Below are 24,633 nucleotides of genomic sequence, written 5' to 3' on the forward strand. Positions count from 1 at the left end.
TTGTGTGTTTTGCGGTCCGCAAACAGCGGATCCGCAAAGCACGGATGGCGTCCGTGTGCGTTCCGCAATTTGCGGAACGGCACGGACCACTATTAATATAACTGCCTATTCTTGTCTGCAAAACGCGGACAAGAATAGGACAGGTTATATTTTTTTGGCGGACCACAGAACGGAGCAACGGATGCGGACAGCACACGGAGTGCTGTCCGCATCTTTTGCAGCCCCATTGAAGTGAATGGGTCCGCATCCGAGCCGCCAAAACTGCGGCTCGGATGCGGACCAAAACAACGGCCGTGTGCATGAGGCCTTACAGTAATGGAGGCAGCTGACAACTTCACTCATAACACCTGTGATTCCAGGATACGGATAGCTAAGAGACTTAAAGGGGAACTCCACTGTTTTAAAAAATATATATATTTTCTGACTATGGAAGTAGATTATTTTTGCAGGGAATTATGAAACTAATCGCTGTAAAGATGGGGGTGTGGAGAGCGGTAATACCTCTCCATGCCTGTTTATTTCTGGTGGGGGAGATTTGGGGGCGGATTACTGAGCTATGAGTCTGGTTGTATGTTCTTCCATGTTACTATGACAAGTCAGAAGATAAGTAAAAGAGGAGTGTCCCTTTTAAAGGGCATCTGTCAGCAGTTTTGTACCTATGACACTGGCTGACCTGTTACATGTGCGCTTGGCAGCTGAAGGCCTCTGTGTTGGTCCCATGTTCATATGTGTCCGCATTGCTGAGAAATATGATGTTTTAATATATGCAAATGAGGCTCTAGGAGCAACGGGGGCGTTACCATTACACCTAGAGACTCTGGTCTCTGCAACTGCAGCGCACTTTCCACTTTGATTGTCAGAGCCAGAAGTGGTTATGTTTTCTCTGCCTGGTCCTGTCAATCAAAGTGCAGAGAGAGCAGAGCCTCTAGGTGTAACGGTAACGCCCCCGTTGCTCCTACAGACTCATTTGCATATAATAAAACATATGAACATGGGACCAACACAGATGCCTTCAGCTGCCAAGTGCACATGTAAAGGTGGGTTCACATCAGCGTTATGGATTCCGTTTTTGTTTTCTGTTATAACGGAATGCAAAACGGAAGCCTTTAAAAGGCATTCCATTTTGCTTTCCGCCACAATAGAAGTCTATGGGCAATCATAACGGATCCGTCTGGTTCCCGTTATGCAAAACGGAAAAAAAAGTCCAGTAGACAGTACTTTGTTTTCCGTTCTGCATAACGGAAACCAGACGGATCCGTTATGATTGTCCATAGACTTGTATTATTAAGGATCAAAACGGAATGCCTCTTAAAGGCTTTCATTTTGACTTCCATCTTATGGATTCCGTTATTTTCCATTATAACCATGTTATAACAGAAAAAAACGGAATCCATAACGGTGATGTGAACTCTCCCTAACAGGTCAGCCAGTGTCAGAGGTACAAAACTGCTGACAGATGCCCTTTAAGCAGCATTCAGCCGGGACCACCAGCTGCAGCGAGATACTCCATACTAGATTGCAACACAAAATCACCGCTAATGTCGCAACATGGCCGCCCACTGTGTAACAAGAGTAGTCATTTGGCGCTGGTACATCACCACAGTTGCTGTTTCCAAGTTACCCCCGCCCGACCCGAGCCTCGCAGCCAGCAATGCAATAATAAATCCTCTGATACAGCGACATCTTGGTATCCGGGACTCTTATTATATTCACTTCGCCGTAGGCACACGATCTGCGAAGGGGGAAGGGGCGGTCCTTTTTGCCTTTTTTTTTTTTTTAATAAGGGAATTTATTATAAGGGGATATTTATTGAGAATGTAAAGATTTTTGGTAACTGATGAACAGATAAAGAGCATTATATATATGAGATGTTTATTCTGTATTTTACACGTCCCTTTAAGTGAAGGGATTTCTTGAATGAGTTGCATCAACTTTTTGTAAAATCTGGAGATTTAAGGGAATAAAAATAAAAAGGGTGAAGAAGCAGCTGTTTTTCTGATGCATGGCGACCGAGGGAGGCCTGTGGTAGAAACGGATTCTATTGTGCAAAGCTTTGTGTGAACAAATATAATACACATAATAAATCATTGTCACATTGCAACGAAAACCTGCTCTCCTTTTCTTTTTCGTTTTGTTAATTTACAAATTGTGTTGTGTTTTTTTTTTTTTTGCCCTGGTTTTGAGTCACTTCGTTTCTCAAGTCACATCCAGAGCAGCTTTCAAAATTCTGCTAGATACCCACCAGTGGTTTAGTTCCGCCCCACAGTCATGTGACCCAACAGCTGAGCGCTAACTGCGCTCCTGTCCTTACAGCCCTCCCATGATGCACTGCTCTCTGGTAACAGGAGGCTACAAGAGCTCTGAATGCAGCCCTCGCTGTGAGTATGAAACATGATTTACCTCAATATTAAAGAGTTTTTCCATTGCTCCTGAGTTCATCCTTTTTACGCCCCTTTAGGCCTCATGCACACAACCGTTCCGTTTTTTGTAGTCCGCAAATTGTGGATCCGCAGAACACTAAAGCCGCCCGCGGGCCTTCCGCAATTTGTGGAACGGAACGGGCGGCCCATTGTAGAAATGCCTATTCTTGTCCACAATACGGACAAGAATAGGACATGTTATATTTTTTTTGCGGGGCAACGGATGCGGACCAGAACAACGGTCGTGTGCATGATGAGGCCTTACCCACAGACATTTCAATTGTGGAAATATAGTAAAAGACTGGTCAGAGCAGGGGGCATCCTCTCTCTGGGCAGAATTAAAGGGAAATTCCACCACTGGTTACCTCTGGGACAGGGATCAGCAACCTTCGGCACTCCAGCTGTTGGGAAACTACAATTCCCAGCATGCTCTATACATTTCTATTCGAGTTCTATGAAGACCAGAGCAAGTATGCATGCTGGGAGTTGTAGTTTCACAACCGCTGGAGTGCCGGAGGTTGCCTAACCCTGCTCTAGGAAGACATCACGTCAGAAGATTATACGGATGGAGATCCAGAGATGATGACTCTTGGATGGACACTTGTGTTGAGATAGGTGAGGGTCTTTCACACCCACCATTAGACGGAGGATGCTGAGGGTCATAAATTGGAAGGCTGATTGATTTTGCAATCTATCTTATTAGGGGTCTGAACTGTTTTCCTGATACAAAGCTCCAAACCCCCTACTACCCTTAACAGGACCATAGGATAGGAGCATGCAGGTTTATTACTGAGTTCTATGGGAGTTATATAAATCTGCAGGCAAAGGGCTCCCCCTAGTGGTGGCTACAGGCAGACAGAAATGTTACGTAATTGGATGTGCAATGGGAAAGGAGGGGATTTAGAGCTCAGGAAGGAGCTGAACTTTTAGGTGTCAGTTCACACTGAGCCCTGTGTTCCACTGTAGCTCTATTCATTATTTAATGGGGTTTCCAGGAGTAGAAAATTGATGACCAGTCCTCAGGATAGGTCATTGGTATCAGTCCCATGGGTAACCAACTGCCAGCATCTCTGAAGAGCACTTTGAAGAAGTGCGGTACTCCGGTGAGTCCTGGGTACTCCTCCTAGGCCAGTGACGTCACATTCATTGGTCACATGAAGTGAATAGGTCTGGGCTGCAAAACCAGGCACTGCCACTAACCAATGGATGGCGCTGTGAGGAGGCCGGTGCACTATGGTCTGAAATAGCTGATCACGGGGGAGCCAAGAGTCTGCCACCCACCAATCTGATATTGATTACCTATCCTAAGGATTGATCACCCGGAAAACCCCTTTAATAGCATTGATTTCCCTCACAATTTGGTTCTGGAAGGTGCTGACTCCCATTGAAAACAAGTCCACACCAAAATTCCGGTGACGCGTATCGCCCTGTGAATGTCTCCTTGGTACGGATTCTGCTCCAAATCCAGATATAATGTTCCCATTAAAATGGATAAGAGGAAAAATCACATGAAATTATAGATTCCACAATAAATAAATAAAATTCAGCAAAGAAAAAACTTTGTGTAAACTCATCGCCTGCTGTCAAGTTTTGTCATCAATTACTGCAGTTTCTCACTTTGCCCGCCTGGTGGCGCAGTTCCTCTCGCGTTGTCAGGTTCTCATCACCGCTGTTTGCAGTTCCTAGATTTCCTCACTTGGTGGTGCTGTCACCCCGTTGTCAGATTTGTCATTGCTGGCTGCCAGTTCTTCGATCCCCTCGGCAGGTGGCGTTACTGCTGTCAGGGTCCAGCCGGCCGGCGGCGGCTCAGCTCTCTCCCGGGGCCTGTGTTCGGGCCTGGCCGCTGCTGTCAGACATGGCCGCTAAGAAGGCCGGATCCCGGCTGGAGGTGGAGATCGAGCGCTGCCGCTCCGAGTGCCAGTGGGACCGGATCCACGACCTCGTCAAGCAGCTCTCCGCCAAGCTCATCTCTAACGGTACGGGCCGCCAGGAAAGGCCGGGGATTCGAGTGCGGCCTACCCGGGGGAGCGGGTCTGGAGGAGGGGAACTGTCAGTGTCTGTGACGGGAGCGGTGGGGGCTGCATAAGTATGTGCCCCCCTCATATCCATCACTGTGCACCTGTATTATATACACCCCCTATATACAGGACACCATAGTATATATACTGTATACACCCCTCATATCCATCACTGTGCACCTGTATTATATACACCCCCTGTATACAGGACACCATAGTATATATACTGTATACACCCCTCATATCCATCACTGTGCACCTGTATTATATACACCCCCTGTATACAGGACACCATAGTATATATACTGTATACACCCCTCATATCCATCACTGTGCACCTGTATTATATACACCCCCTGTATACAGGACACCATAGTATATATACTGTATACACCCCTCATATCCATCACTGTGCACCTGTATTATATACACCCCCTGTATACAGGACACCATAGTATATATACTGTATACACCCCTCATATCCATCACTGTGCACCTGTATTATATACACCCTCTATATACAGGACACCATAGTATATATACTGTATACACCCCTCATATCCATCACTGTGCACCTGTATTATATACACCCCCTGTATACATGACACCATAGTATATATACCCCTCATATCCATCACTGTGCACCTGTATTATATACACCCCCTATATACAGGACACCATAGTATATATACTGTATACACCCCTCATATCCATCACTGTGCACCTGTATTATATACACCCCCTATATACAGGACACCATAGTATATATACTGTATACACCCCTCATATCCATCACTGTGCACCTGTATTATATACACCCCCTATATACAGGACACCATAGTATATATACTGTATACACCCCTCATATCCATCACTGTGCACCTGTATTATATACACCCCCTATATACAGGACACCATAGTATATATACTGTATACACCCCTCATATCCATCACTGTGCACCTGTATTATATACACCCCCTATATACATGACACCATAGTATATATACCCCTCATATCCATCACTGTGCACCTGTATTATATACACCCCCTATATACAGGACACCATAGTATATATACTCTATACACCCCTCATATCCATCACTGTGCACCTGTATTATATACACCCCCTATATACATGACACCATAGTATATATACCCCTCATATCCATCACTGTGCACCTGTATTATATACACCCCCTATATACAGGACACCATAGTATATATACTGTATACACCCCTCATATCCATCACTGTGCACCTGTATTATATACACCCCCTATATACATGACACCATAGTATATATACCCCTCATATCCATCACTGTGCACCTGTATTATATACACCCCCTATATACAGGACACCATAGTATATCCACTGTACACACCCCTGATATCCATCACTGTGCACCTATATTATATACAGGACATCATAGTATATATACTGTATACACCCCTCATATCTATCACTGTGCACCTGTATTATATACACCCCTATATACAGGACACCATAGTATATATACTGTATACACCCCTCATATCCATCACTGTGCACCTGTATTATATACACCCCCTATATACAGGACACCATAGTATATATACTGTATACACCCCTCATATCCATCACTGTGCACCTGTATTATATACACCCCCTATATACATGACACCATAGTATATATACCCCTCATATCCATCACTGTGCACCTGTATTATATACACCCCCTATATACAGGACACCATAGTATATCCACTGTACACACCCCTGATATCCATCACCGTGCACCTATATTATATACAGGACATCATAGTATATATACTGTATACACCCCTCATATCTATCACTGTGCACCTGTATTATATACACCCCTATATACATGACACCCTAGTATATATACTATATACACCCCTCATATCCATCACTGTGCACCTGTATTATATACACCCCTATATACATGACACCCTAGTATATATACTATATACACCCCTCATATCCATCACTGTGCACCTGTATTATATACACCCCCCTATATACAGGACACCCTAGTGTACACACCCCACATATCCATCACTGTGCACCTGTATTATATACACCCCCTGTATACAGGACACCATAGTATATATACTGTATACACCCCTCATATCCATCACTGTGCACCTGAATTATATACACCCCCTGTATACAGGACACCATAGTGTGTGTGTGTATATATATATATATATATATATATATATATATACACTGTACACACCCCTGATATCCATCACTGTGCACCTATCTTATATACCGGACACCATAGTATATATATACTGTATACACCCCTCATATCCATCACTGGGCACCTGTATTATATACACCCCTATATACATGACACCCTAGTATATATACTATATACACCCCTCATATCCATCACTGTGCACCTGTATTATATACACCCCCCTATATACAAGACACCATAGTATATATACTATATACACCCCTCATATCCATCACTGTGCACCTGTATTATATACACCCCCCTATATACAGGACACCATAGTATATCCACTGTATACACCCCTCATATCCACCACTGTGCACACATATATATATATATATATATATATACGGGGCACTATACCGCTGTACTATATATACGGGGCGCTATACCGCTGTACTATAGATACGGGGCGCTATACCGCTGTACTATAGATACGGGACGCTATACCGCTGTACTATAGATACGGGACGCTATACCGCTGTACTATATATACAGGACGCTATACCGCTGTACTATATATACAGGACGCTATACCGCTGTACTATATATACAGGACGCTGTACTTTATATACAGGACGCTGTACTGCTGTACTATATATACAGGACGCTATACCGCTGTACTATATATACAGGACGCTGTACTATATATACAGGACGCTGTACCGCTGTACTATAGATACAGGACGCTGTACTATATATACAGGACATTATCCAGCCATATACACTCAGTATATCAGTCGCTCTGCTCTCCCTGCAGATGACATGGCCGAGCTCCTCCTTGGAGAAGCTAAGCTTGAGCAGTACCTGAAGGATAACCCCCTAAAGCAGGGCGCCAGCCCCCGAGCACCGCGGCCAAAGCTGACGGACGTCCGAAAGCACCTGACTGCGGCTTTGGACAGAGGAAACCTGAAGGTATCGGGGATGGGGGTACTATAGTGTTCAGTGTCTGTAAGGTGATATGTCTGAAACCCATCTCCTGCCTCATCTAAGCCTCAGGCTGTGCTTGTTTACTCCTGAATGCTTTAGGCCCCTTTCACACGGGCGAGTATTCCGCGCGGGTGCGATGCGTGAGGTGAACGCATTGCACCCGCACTGAATACCGACCCATTCATTTCTATGGGGCTGTTCACATGAGCGGTGATTTTCACGCATCACTTGTGCGTTGCGTGAAAATCGCAGCATGCTCCTCTTTGTGCGTTTTTCACATAACGCAGGCCCCTTAGAAATGAATGGGGTTGCGTGAAAATCGGAACCATCCGCAAGCAAGTGCGGATGCGGTGCGATTTTTACGCACGGTTGCTAGGAGACGATCGGGATGGAGACCCGATCATTATTATTTCCCCTTATAACATGGTTATAAGGGAAAATAATAGCATTCTGAATACAGAATGCATAGTAAAATAGCGCTGGAGGGGTTAAAAAAAAAATAATAATAATTTAACTCACCTTAGTCCACTTGATCGCGGCCCGGCATCTCTTCTGTCTCCTTTGTTGAACAGGACCTGTGGTGACGTCACTCCGGTCATCACATGATCTTTTACCATAGTGATGGATCATGTGATGACCGGAGTGACGTCACCACAGGTCCTGTTCCTGTAATGAATGCTCACCACAGGTCCTGTTCAACAAAGAAGACAGACGAGAAGCCGGGCAGCGCGATCAAGTGGACTAAGGTGAGTTAAATTTTTTATTTTATTTTTTTAACCCCTCCAGCGCTATTGTACTATGCATTCTGTATTCAGAATGCTATTATTTTCTCTTATAACCATGTTATAAGGGAAAATAATACAATCTACACAACACCAAACACGTGCGATTTTTTTTCTCACGCGAGTGCAAAACGCATTCCATGTACCCCAGTAGTGTGTATGGCTTGTACAGGATTTTACTTCATGTCAGACGCTTGTGTGGGTTTTGGGACATTTTGCCCCTTTCCCCAATTTCTGTCAGTGACCCCAGGATTCATCTCTCTGCTGCCCATCAACCTGTGACTTTTTTTTTTTATGGGGCGTGTAATGTCATTCTCGCCCCATGGGTCACCGGCTACCAAATCGCACACACTTTGTACTCAGCCAGCTAGAATCCTGCTCCGTACCAATGAGGGGCGTGCACCCCAAAACAGCTGTCTATGGGTGGATATTTCGGCTTTTTTCTCTTGTCATGTTCTAAGGCTTGTTAAAAAGAAAGTCTTTGACTCCTAGGAAGCATTTCCAGAAGGTGGCGCTAGCGAGACGGTTCTCTTTCCCTGGGAGATACCTCTTTGCATATCGCACACACTTTGAATTTTTCCAGCCATAATCGCTCAGCGTGAAAAATACCAACAAACCTCATCTACAAGGAGCTATCAGTGGCCTCCTCGGCTCTAATGACTGGCCAAGAAGCCTCAGGCTCCTTCATTTACATCCTTGAAAGTAAAATTCAAGGCAATTTTATTTTATCTCTGATTAACATATTACAGTTTATTACTATAACTGATCCTGAGTTACATCCTGTATTATACTCCAGAGCTGCACTCACTATTCTGCTGGTGCAGTCATTGTGTACATACATTACTTATCCTGTACTGATCCTGAGTTACATTCTGTATTTTACTCCAGAGCTGCACTCACTATTCTGCTGGTGCAGTCACTGTGTACATACATTACTTATCCTGTACTGATCCTGAGTTACATTCTGTATTATACTCCAGAGCTGCACTCACTATTCTGCTGGTGCAGTCACTGTGTACATACATTACTTATCCTGAGTTACATCCTGTATTATACTCCAGAGCTGCACTCACTATTCTGCTGGTGCAGTCACTGTGTACATACATTACTTATCCTGTACTGATCCTGAGTTACATTCTGTATTATACTCCAGAGCTGCACTCACTATTCTGCTGGTGCAGTCATTGTGTACATACATTACTTATCCTGTACTGATCCTAAGTTACATTCTGTATTATACTCCAGAGCTGCACTCACTATTCTGCTGGTGCAGTCACTGTGTACATACATTACTTATCCTGAGTTACATCCTGTATTATACTCCAGAGCTGCACTCACTATTCTGCTGGTGCAGTCACTGTGTACATACATTACTTATCCTGTACTGATCCTGAGTTACATTCTGTATTATACTCCAGAGCTGCACTCACTATTCTGCTGGTGCAGTCACTGTGTACATACATTACTTATCCTGTACTGATCCTGAGTTACATTCTGTATTATACTCCAGAGCTGCACTCACTATTCTGCTGGTGCAGTCATTGTGTACATACATTACTTATCCTGTACTGATCCTAAGTTACATTCTGTATTATACTCCAGAGCTGCACTCACTATTCTGCTGGTGCAGTCACTGTGTACATACATTACTTATCCTGAGTTACATCCTGTATTATACTCCAGAGCTGCACTCACTATTCTGCTGGTGCAGTCACTGTGTACATACATTACTTATCCTGTACTGATCCTGAGTTACATCCTATATTATACTCCCGTAGTGTACCAGTGACTCCACTAGCAGAATAGTGAGTGCAGTTCTGGAGTATAATGTTTTCTCACTCTTCATGATCCTTACTGTTTGTCATGAGGTGGACAGGCAATGTGGGGGCTTACTTACAGAAGCTGCAGGAAATGGGGCAGGGACTCTTTAATGTCCCCATTAGTGATATTAGAAGTGGTCTGGAAGGGAAGCGCTCGCTTTGCTAATGACAGGAAGATCTTCCCATTGGACGTCGGCAGCTACTAATGACTTCAGCAAATGACAGAATCTGTGTCATCTCACAAAGTGCAAAACAATGCGAAACAAAGGCTTCAAAACCCGAGCATTGTATTATACATCCTGCTGCAACTTAACTCTTTGCTTCTCAGTCTCTAACAGACTGCTGTGGCAGAACATGGCATTGGTGGTGATCAGTCAGCCTGGACCTTCACTGATTGCAGGACTGGATGAACAGAGTCCTGTATCTGTAAGATGCCCTTCTGGGACTCCCACTGAAATGACTGGTGGGGTAATATAGCCTGTACATCCTGTATTATACTCCAGAGCTGCACTCACTATTCTGCTGGTGCAGTCACTGTGTACATACATTACTTATCCTGTACTGATCCTGAGTTACATCCTGTATTATACTCCAGAGCTGTACTCACTATTCTGCTGGTGGAGTCACTGTGTACATACATTACTTATCCTGTACTGATCCTGAGTTACATCCTGTATTATACTCCAGAGCTGCACTCACTATTCTGCTGGTGCAGTCACTGTGCACATTACATTAGAAGGGTCTGCAGGCGAGCCGGTATTGCAGGTGTTGAGCACCCTTAGCCTTTCCCTCCTCTGCCACTGTGACCTCGGTGAGACTTGCTGTTTTCTAGTCGAGAAGAGGTTAACACGAGGCGCAGTAAAATTATAGAGGACAATTAGTTTAATGACTCTGATTTGGTCCCCGGCCAGCGGTTTAATACCATAATGACTTGGGACAGATGGGAGGCTATCAGCTTCCTCGTCTGTGCGCTCGCCGGGAGAACTAAGCCCACCCAGAGCTGCTGATTTATTCATAATGATGACGGTCTGTGCCCAGCCAATCACAGTGAAGACCTGTGACCGTGTGATCTGTCCCTTTAACTACTATAGATCTATAGATCCCCCTCATCTGCCATAATTTCTTTGATAACCATATAGCCATAGACATTATATATATATATATATATATATATATATATATATATATATATATATATACACATACACACACACACACACACACACACACACACTGGAGTCCCAGTATTCGGAGCACCAGCTAATATCTGGAGTAACTGCCGTGTGCAGCACGGACAACAGCTAAGGGGTCCGGAGTGACTCCATAAGGTCCCGGTAGGTTGTCACCGGTATCCGAAGCCATGCTGACTGCAGAGAATCCCACAGCTGCTGGAGGGAGGTGGGGGGGATCCATAGAGCAAACACAACCTGCAAGGTGGTCCCACAGATGCTCAATTGGGTTCAAGTCTGGAGAATCAGGGGTCAGGGTAGTACTTGGAAGTCTTGGTCATGGTCTTCTAACCAATGTCAGACATTTCTAGCCGTGTGACATGTCACATTGGAGAAGACAACCCTTTACCAGCGGAGGTCCAATTCTGATACTGCCTCAAAAATAGAAGCCTTTTCTGCTGATGCAGCTTCGTTAGCAGAGGAGCAGTGACCGCCGGCTGCTCCGGAGCCTCATGCACAGTAGGTTCTCTGAACTTGTTTGTTAGATACATGTCTGGTCGCCCCTGGGTCATTTTGGTAATGAGCTGCTCCACTGTAGGGTGTCCGTCCGCCCTCACACACCTTAGTAGCTGACATTTACCTCACATCAATGGTATGAGGTACTCTGCACAGTGACTCCACTGGCAGAATACGGAGTGCAGCTCTGGAGTATAATACAGGATGTAACTCAGGATCAGTACAGGAAATGTAATGTATGTACACAGTGACTCCACCAGCAGAATAGTGAGTGCAGCTCTGGAGTATAATACAGGATGTAACTCAGGATAAGTAATGTATGTATACAGTAACTGCACCAGCAGAATAGTGAGTGCAGCTCTGGAGTATAATACAGGATGTACAGTTGCAAGAAAAAGTATGTGAACCCTTTGGAATGATATGGATTTCTGCACAAATTGGTCATAAAATGTGATCTGATCTTCATCTAAGTCACAACAATAGACAATCACAGTCTGCTTAAACTAATAACACACAGAGAATTAAATGTTACCATGTTTTTATTGAACACACCATGTAAACATTCACAGTGCAGGTGGAAAAAGTATGTGAACCCCTAGACTAATGACATCTCCAAGAGCTAATTGGAGTGAGGTGTCAGCCAACTGGAGTCCAATCAATGAGATGAAATTGGAGGTGTTGGTTACAGCTGCCCTGCCCTATAAACACCAGTTCTGGGTTTGCTTTTCACAAGAAGCATTGCCTGAAGTGACTGATGCCTCGCACAAAAGAGCTCTCAGAAGACCTACGATTAAGAATTGTTGACTTGCATAAAGCTGGAAAGGTTTATAAAAGTATCTACAAAAGCCTTGCTGTTCATCAGTCCACGGTAAGACAAATTGTCTATAAATGGAGAAAGTTCAGCACTGCTGCTACTCTCCCTAGGAGTGGCCGTCCTGTAAAGATGACTGCAAGAGCACAGCGCAGACTGCTCAATGAGGTGAAGAAGAATCCTAGAGTGTCAGCTAAAGACTTACAAAAGTCTCTGGCATATGCTGACATCCCTGTTAGCGAATCTACGATACGTAAAACACTAAACAAGAATGGATTTCATGGGAGGATACCACAGAGGAAGCCACTGCTGTCCAAAAAAAACATTGCTGCACGTTTACAGTTTGCACAAGAGCACCTGGATGTTCCACAGCAGTACTGGCAAAATATTCTGTGGACAGATGAAACCAAAGTTGAGTTGTTAGGAAGAAACACACAACACTATGTGTGGAGAAAAAGAGGCACAGCACACCAACCTCAAAACCTGATCCCAACTGTGAAGTATGGTGGTGGGGGCATCATGGTTTGGGGCTGCTTTGCTGCGTCAGGGCCTGGACCGATTGCTATCATCGAAGGAAAAATGAATTCCCAAGTTTATTAAGACATTTTGCTGGAGAACTTAAGGCCATCTGTCCACCAGCTGAAGCTCAACAGAAGATGGGTGTTGCAACAGGACAACGACCCAAATCATAGAAGTAAATCAACAACAGAATGGCTTAAACAGAAGAAAATCCGCCTTCTGGAGTGGCCCAGTCAGAGTCCTGACCTCAACCCGATTGAGATGCTGTGACATGACCTCAAGAAAGCGATTCACACCAGACATCCCCAGAATTTTGCTGAACTGAAACAGTTCTGTAAAGAGGAATGGTGAAGAATTACTCCTGACCGTTGTGCACGTCTGATCGGCAACTACAGGAAACGTTTGGTTGAAGTTATTGCTGCCAAAGGAGGTTCAACCAGTTATTAAATCCAAGGGTTCACATACTTTTTCCACCTGCACTGTGAATGTTTACATGGTGTGTTCAATAAAAACATGGTAACATTTAATTCTTTGTGTGTTATTAGTTTAAGCCGACTGTGATTGTCTATTGTTGTGACTTAGATGAAGATCAGATCACATTTTATGACCAATTTGTACAGAAATCCATATCATTCCAAAGGGTTCACATACTTTTTCTTGCAACTGTAACTCAGGATCAGTACAGGATAAGTAATGTATGTTCACAGTGAGTGCAGCTCTGGAGTATAATACAGTAGTATAGATTAGTTTTGAATGTGAACTGATCTTTTTAGTTTTTTGGTCCACAGAACATGGACTTGTTGCTTTAACCCATTGTTTATATTTCTTTGTAGTCGGACTTGATGCAAGAAGCCAACATGATAATGGCTAAGCTGGACTATGTGGAGGGCGATTACAGGGACGCTCTGGGCATGTTCTCTCGGGTGGGACTGGATGACATTCCGCTGGTGGCGTCCCCTCCTTACAAGCTGCGCATGATCGCCGAAGCCTTTGCAACCAAAGGTATGAGGATGATGCCACCTCTGTAAAGGGAGATTTCTCAACATAACCACCAAATGTCCTGTCATGGGGGGTCTGATCCTGAAGCTTTTCATTTGAGTCTGTAGTTATGGACCCGCACCACACAACAAGGACCAGATGGCTGTATAGTCAGTGCACACAGTTTTATAATCCAGTAAATCTGTCCCCCCTCTGACAGACCTCTGCTTAGAGTTGATATTCAGATGATGAGTAAGAGCAGCCTGACCGCCACTAACCCCCCCATAAAAAGACTGCTGTGTTAGATGAGCTCAGTATTCGGCAGTCATTCATTAGTTTTATTGTAAGTAGGGGGCTCAGGGAATAATCGTCAGAGGAGATTTAATAATCATCTGAGCATTGACGTTCCTGAAACCCATCACTTACTACTCGAACCCCAAGTTCCAGGATGCTGAATGCAGCCTGTTCATTCACTAGAGAGCAGCGGTGACATCACTGAGAATGCAGCCTGTTCATTCACTAGAGAGCAGCGGTGACATCACTGAGAATGCAGCCTGTCCATTCACTAGAGAGCAGCGGTGACATCACTGAGAATGCAGCCTATCCATTCACTAGAGATCAGCAGTGACATCACTGAGAATGCAGCCTATCCATTCACTAGAGATCAGCGGTGACATCACTGAGAATGCAGCCTGTTCATTCACTAGAGATCAGCAGTGACATCACTGAGAATGCAGCCTATTCATTCACTAGAGCAGTGTTTCCCAACCAGTGTGCCTCCAGCTGTTGCAAAACTACAACTCCCAGCATGCCCGCACAGCCAAAGGCTGTCCGGGCATGTTGGGAGTTGTAGTTTTGCAACAGCTGGAGGCACACTGGTTGGGAAACACTGCACTAGAGAGCAGCGGTGACATCACTGAGAATGCAGCCTGTTCATTCACTAGAGATCAGCAGTGACATCACTGAGAATGCAGCCTATCCATTCACTAGAGATCAGCAGTGACATCACTGAGAATGCAGCCTATCCATTCACTAGAGATCAGCGGTGACATCACTGAGAATGCAGCCTATCTATTCACTAGAGATCAGCAGTGACATCACTGAGAATGCTGCCTGTTCATTCACTAGAGATCAGCAGTGACATCACTGAGAATGCAGCCTATCCATTCACTAGAGATCAGCGGTGACATCCCTGAGAATGCAGCCTATCCATTCACTAGAGATCAGCGGTGACATCACTGAGAATGCAGCCTGTTCATTCACTAGAGATCAGCAGTGACATCACTGAGAATGCAGCCTACCCATTCACTAGACATCAGAGGTGACATCACTGAGAATGCAGCCTATCCATTCACTAGACATCAGCGGTGACATCACTGAGAATGCAGCCTATCCATTCACTAGACATCAGCGGTGACATCACTGAGAATGCAGCCTATCCATTCACTAGACATCAGCGGTGACATCACTGAGAATGCAGCCTACCCATTCACTAGACATCAGCGGTGACATCACTGAGAATGCAGTCTATCTATTCACTAGAGATCAGCGGTGACATGACTGAGAATGCAGCCTATCCATTCACTAGATAGCATCGGTGACATCACTGAGAATGCAGCCTATCCATTCACTAGAGATCAGCGGTGACATCACTGAGATTGCAGCCTACCCATTCACTAGAGATCAGGGGTGACATCACTGAGAATTTATTATCTGTTATTTTTGTAATGGTTTATTTTCTAAACTTCTGTATGGTGCAGCAGTCGTCTTGATCTCTGCAGGCAGCAGGGGGCGCTGTTTCCTCAGATTAAGCCATGCTCCAGTCCATGGATGAGATTGCGTTTAGCTGATGGCCTCAGTGACAGTGTCAGTTTCTGCTGCAGCCGCCCAGTTAATACCGTTATGTCATTAGTGCTGCCAAGTCACTGCCTCAAAGGTTAAGCTCCTGAGAACAAACACACGCGAGCTGCAGAGCGCGGCGACAACGCTGCTGTTCCTGTGAACAGTAAGGAACATTGAAAGGAGATGGGGAGTGCCAAAGCTGCGGTGTGCACTGGGACTGAGCATAGCCCAGCAACTGTCTGCTGCTGAGTATAAAGCAACACCCTTATCCCATACACATATACCCTTATAAAACATTCACTGACAACAAGCAGGCAGTGCAAGAGGCAGTGAATAGGTTAATCCTGGAACGCGGTATGTCTGGAGTAGGTTCTGGACCGTACAGCTAATGATTTCTTTCCTCGCGCCTTGCCCGGCTGTGTACACAGTGTCTACACCGCCGCTCCCTTGTGCCTGGCACACAGCACAACTCTCCTGCCTGATCCCTACTAATCCCCGTGTCTTAGCGGAGCTGGAATGATTTTTCTCGTAATTCGGCCTCCAGTTTCCTCTCTGATGTTGCGGCCAAGTGGTGCTGCGGTAAAAATCCTAATTCTTCACTTCACGCCCTACGGGCTCCTCCATTCTCCCGGACGTTTTGCTTGGCTTGCAGCTTCGGCAGCGACTGGAGAAGATCAGACGCTCAGAGTTTTTTCTGGTTTTATGTAAATTAACTTTGTGATGGCTGTCAGTGAATATCATCATTGCATTTACACTTCTCACAGCTGAGCTTTTGTTAGAGTACACACATGGCTCTTTCCTGTCCTGATAGTTTTGCTACAGTGTATCAGCGCAGGTATAATGAATGAGTCAGGAGGCCAGGCTTCCATCTGACAGTCACAAAGGATTGTGTACACCGATGCATTGTAACAAACCACAGCTGTGTGAGGACAGGTGCTCGACCCCCAACCTTTTTCAAAGAACTCTACTTGCTGTTTGTGAATAGAAACACTACTTCTTGCATCTAGCAGCTGAAAAACCCATGTAGACCTTAGGGTAAATTCACATTGCTGACTTTTTCAGTTGCAGGTTTTTTTTTTTCACTCATTACTGTCTCTACATGTGGATGAGGTTTTGTTTCAAGTATCAGCGGCACAAATCTGTCTTCTGATAGTTTGTTACAATGGATCAGTGCAGGTAAAAATGTATCAGTCTGTATTTGAGGATGCACATTCAGCTTTCAGCCTCTGGATGGAAGCAACTATGGACTCGCTGTTTCACAGCAAGCAGAGATCTTGAAAATGGTTAAAAGACAAACCTCAAAGTCTGTTTATTTGCAGAAGGCTGTTCACCCCATCACATTTTACTGGGCGCCTCGAGAGCCGCATGCTGTCGGCCTTGATTCTCACCCTGTTTGCTCTGTTCATTTTTAGGTCTATGTCTGGAAAAGCTGCCAAGTTCCTCCTCCACCAACAGCCTTCATGTGGACCGGGACCAGGAGATCATCACGTGCTACGAGAAGGCCGGAGACATCGCCCTGCTGTACCTGCAGGAGGTGGAGCGGGTGAGCGGGTTGCACTCCCTGGGGAGACATATGTCAGGATGGTCACCTTCCACCAGTATAGAATAACCTGAGGAGATCATCTTCATAGGCGCCACCTTCTATGATTGCGGGGGTCTTCAGCTGACTATAACATTTCTAATTGGGAATTGGGAGGGCACTTGTTTAATTGGAGCGACTGGAAGAACTTTTGGCTGCAGTACAGTGGTCGAGGCCTTGTGCCAAGTATTACGGTTTTCCACTGATTGCTGGGGGTCCGACTGCTTGGACCCCCACCGATCCCGAGAACGGAGATCCGGTGTTCCCATCCTGACGGAAGCACCCTGCCACTCCATTCATTCTTCTCAGCACTGCTAGAGATGGTAGAATACATCAGGATGGGAACATGGGACCCCTGTTCTCTGGATCGGGGTGGGTTCCAGCAGTCAGACCCTCAGCAATCAGCTAGTTATCCCCTATCCTGTGGCTCTCCATCTGTTGCAAAACTACAGTTCCCAGTATGCGTGTCAGGGCATGACAGGTGTAGAGTTTTGCAACAGCCACAGGTTGGAAGACCACCAAACTAGGGCAGTGTTAGATAAGGCGGTCGTGTGGCTTGTTTTAGGGGGGTTGGGCTCCTGGTGAAGATAACAACAGTAGACCGCATCGACCTGCACAGCAAATAGAGAAAAGGGGCCGCAGGGTCAATCGACAGACGCTTATTCATTCTAGTTTCCCATTACCAGAATATCTAGTAACCGCATATCACCTGTGTATTGTCCCCCCCACTTCCTCTGCAGCTATGCAGGGGCTTTATGAGATCATTAATACATGATGTGAGCCCCGCTCCAGTGATATTGGGAGTTATACTTTACTATTGATTAGACTTGAGAGGTGGAAATGAGACTCTGGTCTTCTGAGGATGGAAAGTTTTAATTAGATTTGACCAGAAAGAGGCAACAGCGGGAACTCGTGCTTAAAGGCGCAGGCACCAGGGTCACTAATCTGCCGGGTTATGAGCCCGTCATTGTTGGCACCATTCATCGGCCGGCATTGAGACTATTTCTTGAATTCCAGACTATCAGGATTTCTGGGTCCCGGATTACATACGATCATGCACATGTGCAGATTTTCTTGTGCGACTGCAGTTCTAGGTCTAGAGGGGTTCATGCTGGATCACTGGATGGCGGATTACAGGAATCCAGGGACCAGATAGTCCTTGTTTTATTTAGACATCAGCCATAAGAATTACTTCTAACCAGTTTTTGGTTTGTTTCCATTTCTCTCATGTCAGGTGCAAACTGCAAATATTCAAAACCGGAGTCCAAAGCCAGGCCCAGCAGCACCGGACCAGGAGATGAGCTTCTTCCTGGAGACCGGGCTGCAGCGTGCGCATGTCCTCTACTTCAAGAACGGGTGAGTCTTGTGTCGGGCTGCCCAGGGATTGGCTGCGGCAGCACCCATAGTCTATATGTGATGTCTGTTATATGTAGCATTTGGGGGGCGGGGGGGTCATCCTTATTTCTTTTTTTTCCACTGGTCACTTTTATTTCTGTTGTTTTTTGTGTCTTTTTTTTTTTTTTTGGATGATTTATCTGTATGTTCTGCTGCAGGATAAACTTTCACGAAGATGAACAGTATGTATTCCGGTATTACCTGTCTCTCTTCTAGAGACCCCTTAGACCTGTTCATGTGACCACATTAAAGGGGTTACCCGGGAATCCCAGGAACCACTGATCAGCTGTTAGAAGAGTCCGTGCACTCCATAAGCTCCGTGGCCTCCTCCTCCTCCTCTCTGTACATCGGTCACATGGCATAGTTGCAGCTCAGCCCCATTCAATTCATAGGGGGCTGCGCTGCAATACCAAGCGCAGCCATGTATGGTGCTGTGCTTGGAAAGGCGTTAGGCTCCCTGAGACAGCTGATCGGCAGGGGCGCTGGGACTCGGGCCCCCCACCGATGTGATAATGATGACCTATCCTGAGCATAGGTCATCATTATCTTTACCCAGATAACCCCTTTAACCCTATTAACCCCAGATTCCCTCTAACTTGTAGGATTCAGATTAGATAACGTCTCGTGCTTTGTACTTTCATCCGCAGGGGAACTAAAAAAAAACTAAAGAAAATGAATGGAGAGCAATTTGTGTTCATTTTCTACAACTTCAAACCTTGGAGACAAATAATCTGCCATTAATCCTTCAAATCACATTTTACGGTCACCTCCTGCTGATTCAGTGTCTGCATTGAGCATCTTCTACTCCGTCTCCCAAAGTCTGTACAGAAAAGCACCACATCTCCAAGAATGCAGTGCAAACTGTGGAGCCGCTAAGGCTACATTCACATCTCCCGTAACCCGAACTAGCAGGCTGTTCTGGAAGAGACCAGCCTGCCGGGGTTTACCGGATCCAGCGTTGCCGGATGTTGCTGGTCCCCATGGACCATAATGGGATCCGACAGTTTTCCCGCATGAGTGCCAGATTTCGGCCGGACAAAAGCCATTGCATGAACTCATGCCGAAAAAGCGGCTGGATCCCATTATAGTTGAACGGCGGTATCTGGCAATGCCGGCTCCGGTAAACTTTGGCAGGCTTTTCTCTGCTGCAACATCCTGCTTTATCAGGTTACCAAATGTGAATGTAGCCCAAGGGTATCCATCAGCTTTATTCCATCTCCAGCAGCGCTCCACAGCAAAGCCTGTGCTGTAAAGACACTGAATCAGCAGGGGTCAACAATAAGAGGTGATGTTTTACAGGTGGAACTAAAAAAAAAGTAGAGCGCAGATTTGAATGTGGCTGGAGTAGAAGACAGGATATAGATCAAGCTCAATGTAAAAGAATGAAGCAAATGTTTTGCGTAGCAATTTTTTCGCATTCATTAATATTAGGAGTATGTGTCACCGTCCTCTTTTAGTGCTTGCATGATGTTTTATGAAACCATTTAGTTCTAAAATATAGTCCTAGGGCAGCGTGATGCACCCTACACGACGTGTCCGGGTCAAGATCTTACTCCAAGTTTTGAAATTGAGCAATTTGATTCCCTTCTACGTGTATATTCCTTCCCTGCCGATCTGTGTGTGATCCTGATCTCCTACAGTCAATATCATGCTTGGTCTGGGGTTTCCATGGCAGCATCAACAGGCTGATTCTTTTCAGGGTGGACTTCCTGTCCATGGCAACCCCAGAGCAAGCACAAGACTGACATCGCTAATGGAGGAAGGGGGGGAAATGGTGGATACCAGAAAAGTGTCCTTTTCGTCCGTTCTGCTCAATTTTTTATTACAATGCCCCCTTACCATAGTCATATAGTAAATGTAGAGTACAGCTTTGAATGTATATATCATGTGATATAGTAAATGGGCGCGTGCGATAAGGTTTATTGGCACCGTTCACTTTCTTGAGGAGTCTGTTCTTGCGATGTGAAGGAGTCCATGGTTGTGGCCCTCACCTGTTCCTGAGAGCATCAGGGTCCTACCCACATGAAATGGAGAAGGCCAGCGCTGTGTCCTAAACTCCTAATTATGTGACTATAGACCGACCACACGTGCAACCTTTTTCAGGATCTGAGGGCCCCTGTTGTCCATCATCTTGACCATGACGTCCCAGGATTCGGTGTCCGATGGGTAGATTGTACAAACGTAGCGGAGGCACTCGATCCGGTGAGGCCCGGGTAAATCCTATGGTATTGGTTTCTAACCTTTTAGGCTAGGGCTATGCAGAGGGGTGTTGTAGGACAGCAAGTCCCAGACAGTTCATGCAGCCATGGAGCATCTGTTCAACTTGCTGATTTAGAAAAACCCAACCAAATCACAGATCAGTCACAAGCAATTTGCACGTGGCCACCATTCCAGTCTATGATAGCAGAATTGTGTGCAACCAAATAGCCAACAGGCTTGGAAAGTCGCAACATGAGCCATTGACAATCATTAGATGCAATGTCACCATGTCGCTCTAGCCTTCCGCCTAGAAATCTCACCGCTTCCATTACTAGACCTATCAGAAATAGACGACTTCTAAGATTTCTTGCTGCGATCCACGATTCTCCAAGTTCTCTCGTCTTTCTGCAGTGTAATGAAGATCAGACACCTCGGCGTGCACTGATTCAATTGCCCTTCTGTTATAAATGCAGACACTTTATCATGTAAGGTCCAGCAGAGCTGACAGAGCAGCGTGGCACAGCAGACGGACTCCACACTGCTCCCCTGACCTCTGTGTTATTGCATAGCAGGTAACAGTGCATTCAGAAAGTCTTCAGACCCTTTCACTTTTTCTCACATTTTTATGTTGCTCCCAACATTCTGCGCTCAAACCATAATGATAAAGTGAAAACAGTATTTTAGGGATGTTTGCTAATTTATTGAAAGGGAAAAACTAAAATTTCCCATGGACATAAGTATTCAGACCCTTTGCTATGGCAGTTGACATTTAGCTCTGGGGCCGCCCATTTCTCTTGATCATCTCTGAGATGGTTCTACACCTCGATTGGAGTCACCTGTGGTAAATTCAGGTGATTGGACAAGGATTGGGAAAGACTATAGAAGATCGCACAGCTGACAATGCGTATCACAGCAAAAACCAAGCCACGAGTAGGGAAGACCTGCCTGTAGAGCTCAGAGACAGGATTGTGTGGAGGCACAGATCTGAAGAAGGGGACAAAAATGTTTCTGCTGCGCTGAAGGTTCTTAAGAGCACAGTGGTCTCCTTAATTCTTACATGGAAGAAGGTTTGGAACAACCAGAACTCTTCCTAGAGCTGGCCGCCCCTCCAAACTAAGTAATCGGGGGAGAATGGCCTTGGTGAGAGAGGTGACTTAGAAGCCAATGGTCACTCTGGCTGAGCTCCAAAGACCCTGTGTGCAGATGGGAGAAACTTCCAAAAGGTCAGCTATCACTATAGCACTTCACCAATGGCCAGAAAGAAGCCTCTACCTTTATAGTAAAAGACACATGAAAGCTGCATTAAGTTTGCAAAAAAGCACCTAAAGGACTCTCAGACTGTGAGAAACAAGATTCTCTGGTCTGATGAAACCAAGATTTCGGCCTCAATTCTAAACATCATGTCTGGAGGATACAAGGTGCTGCTCATCACCTGCCCAATTGCCACCCCTACAGTGCAGCATGGTGGCAGGATGATGCTATGGGGGACTGGCAGACTGGTCAGAGTTGAGGGAAAGCTGAATGGAGCAAAGCGCAGAGATATTCTTAAAGGGATTGTCCCACGATAAATATTCGACAGTTTTCAAACCAGCATGCTGATCCGATTACTTATGTAATGAAACATTTTGTATAGCCACTGAGTAATTCATTAAATGTATCTGTATGGCGCCACCTGCTCTTTATTCTTCTTCCTATTTCTTGGTCCTGCTCACTGAGATGGCTGCACATGCTCAGTTTCATCCTTTTAACTGCTGTGATAGGGGGAGAGCTGCAGAAAGGACACTCCCCATGAGCTGCAGCAGAAAGGACACTCCCCTCTGAGCTGCAGCAGAAAGGACACTCCCCTTGAGCTGCCAGCCTGATATAAATCTAGCAGAGCAAGGAATGGGGAGATCTCTGGATCCATGTCAGGTACCGGGCTGGTTCTAGCTTTGTTAGATAGCGATTGTCATGTGCTATATGATGTCTGATTTTAATTTTTTTACATTTAAAGGGATTCTCCGGGCTTTTAATATTAATGACCTATACTTAGGATAGGTCATGAATGTCAGACACCTGGCACCCCTGACGATCAGCTGTATGAAGGGAAGGTGCGCGCGTGCCGTCTCCTTTCTCTCTTTCTGCTTACCATAGACATAGCAGCAGCGGGCAGGAACAGAGAAGGGAGACGGCACGGGCGCACCTTCCCTTCATACAGCTGGGGTGCTGGGTGTCTGACCCCCCCTGCTATCTGATATTGATGACCTATCCCGAGGATAGGACATCGGTATTAAAGGCCCGGAGAACCCCTTTAATCATGGGATAACCCATTTAATGAAAACCTGATCCAGGGCTCTGCACCTCAGACTCGGCTGAAGGTTCACCTTCCAACAAGACAATGACCCTAAGCGCACAGCCAGGAGAACACAGGGACAATTGAGTGCCGCAGCCAGAGACCTGAGATGAACCCAATGGAACATCTTTGGAGAGACCTGAAAATGGCTGTCCACCGACAGTCCCCACCCAACCTGACCGATATTGAGAGGATCTGCAGGGAACAACGGCAGAACCTGCGCAGGAAAGGCAGTGCTGGACATGCTTAGTCTCATGGTTCATGAATGAAATGCCAGAAGTACAGTAAGGACTGACATTTCAGGTTGAAACCCTCCACAATCGTGTACGGTATCTTGTATGATGAGTGCTCATGTTCCTGTGAGATTCTTGTGTCCTCTTCCTCCGTTGGTGGTCGAGTGCATTTGTTTTTCAATCATTGGAAAAGCAGCAAAATCATAGAAAATCATAAAATATGTTTTCTGCAAAATGTGACATCTTTTCTGCAATTTTTTTTTTACTGAAAGCATAGGGGGGGCCGCAGTGATTAAGTCCAGAGAGATTGGTTGGCATGCAGAGGCCCTGCTCATTAACAGCACAGCGCCATTGTCAGCTGCAAGATTGTGTAATGCAGGGACTGACCCCGTAATAATGGTGGGCTGGAAGAGGCTGCAGCAAACGCCGAGATAAATGATTCCCTTTTCCAGAAGCCATCAGCAAACTCGATGTTATCATCTGGATTTGTCGGAAACCATTATCGTTATGTTAATCATCATCAAGTATCCTGATGACCTCCTGTCACTGCGCTTCCCAGCATTACTGATATCAAGAGTCAAATGGACTTCACTGAATAACTTGAGCTTTCATTCTGCACGCCCCTGCCATCATGCCACAGGACAGGACACATCTTATATTCTCATGCCCCTGAGTGCAGTATAATACAGCCTCCTATGTACAAGAATATAACTACTATAACACTGCTCCTATGTACAAGAATATAACTACTATAATACTGCTCCTATGTGCAAGAATATAACTACTATAATACTGCTCCTATGTACAAGAATATAACTACTATAATACTGCTCCTATG

The 24,633-nt window shown here is 45.4% G+C and overlaps 1 protein-coding gene across 3 annotated transcripts in view; it reads left to right on the forward strand.

Moving 5' to 3' along the window:
* The first annotated feature begins 4,176 nt into the window (after positions 1–4,176).
* TTC7B (tetratricopeptide repeat domain 7B) overlaps positions 4,177–24,633 on the forward strand; it is a 56,374-nt gene continuing 35,917 nt past the window's right edge. For all 3 annotated transcript variants that reach the window (XM_040412117.1, XM_040412118.1, XM_040412119.1), the window contains exons 1-5: positions 4,177–4,396; positions 7,451–7,605; positions 14,071–14,239; positions 17,470–17,600; positions 18,871–18,992. In XM_040412117.1, coding sequence (XP_040268051.1) covers positions 4,276–4,396; positions 7,451–7,605; positions 14,071–14,239; positions 17,470–17,600; positions 18,871–18,992 — 698 coding nt within the window. In that variant the 5' untranslated portion in view covers positions 4,177–4,275. The remainder of the gene's footprint in view (positions 4,397–7,450; positions 7,606–14,070; positions 14,240–17,469; positions 17,601–18,870; positions 18,993–24,633) is intronic.

The sequence above is a fragment of the Bufo bufo genome, chromosome 11 (genome assembly GCF_905171765.1).
Source record: "Bufo bufo chromosome 11, aBufBuf1.1, whole genome shotgun sequence".
In the NCBI taxonomy this organism is placed as follows: Eukaryota; Metazoa; Chordata; class Amphibia; order Anura; family Bufonidae; genus Bufo; species Bufo bufo.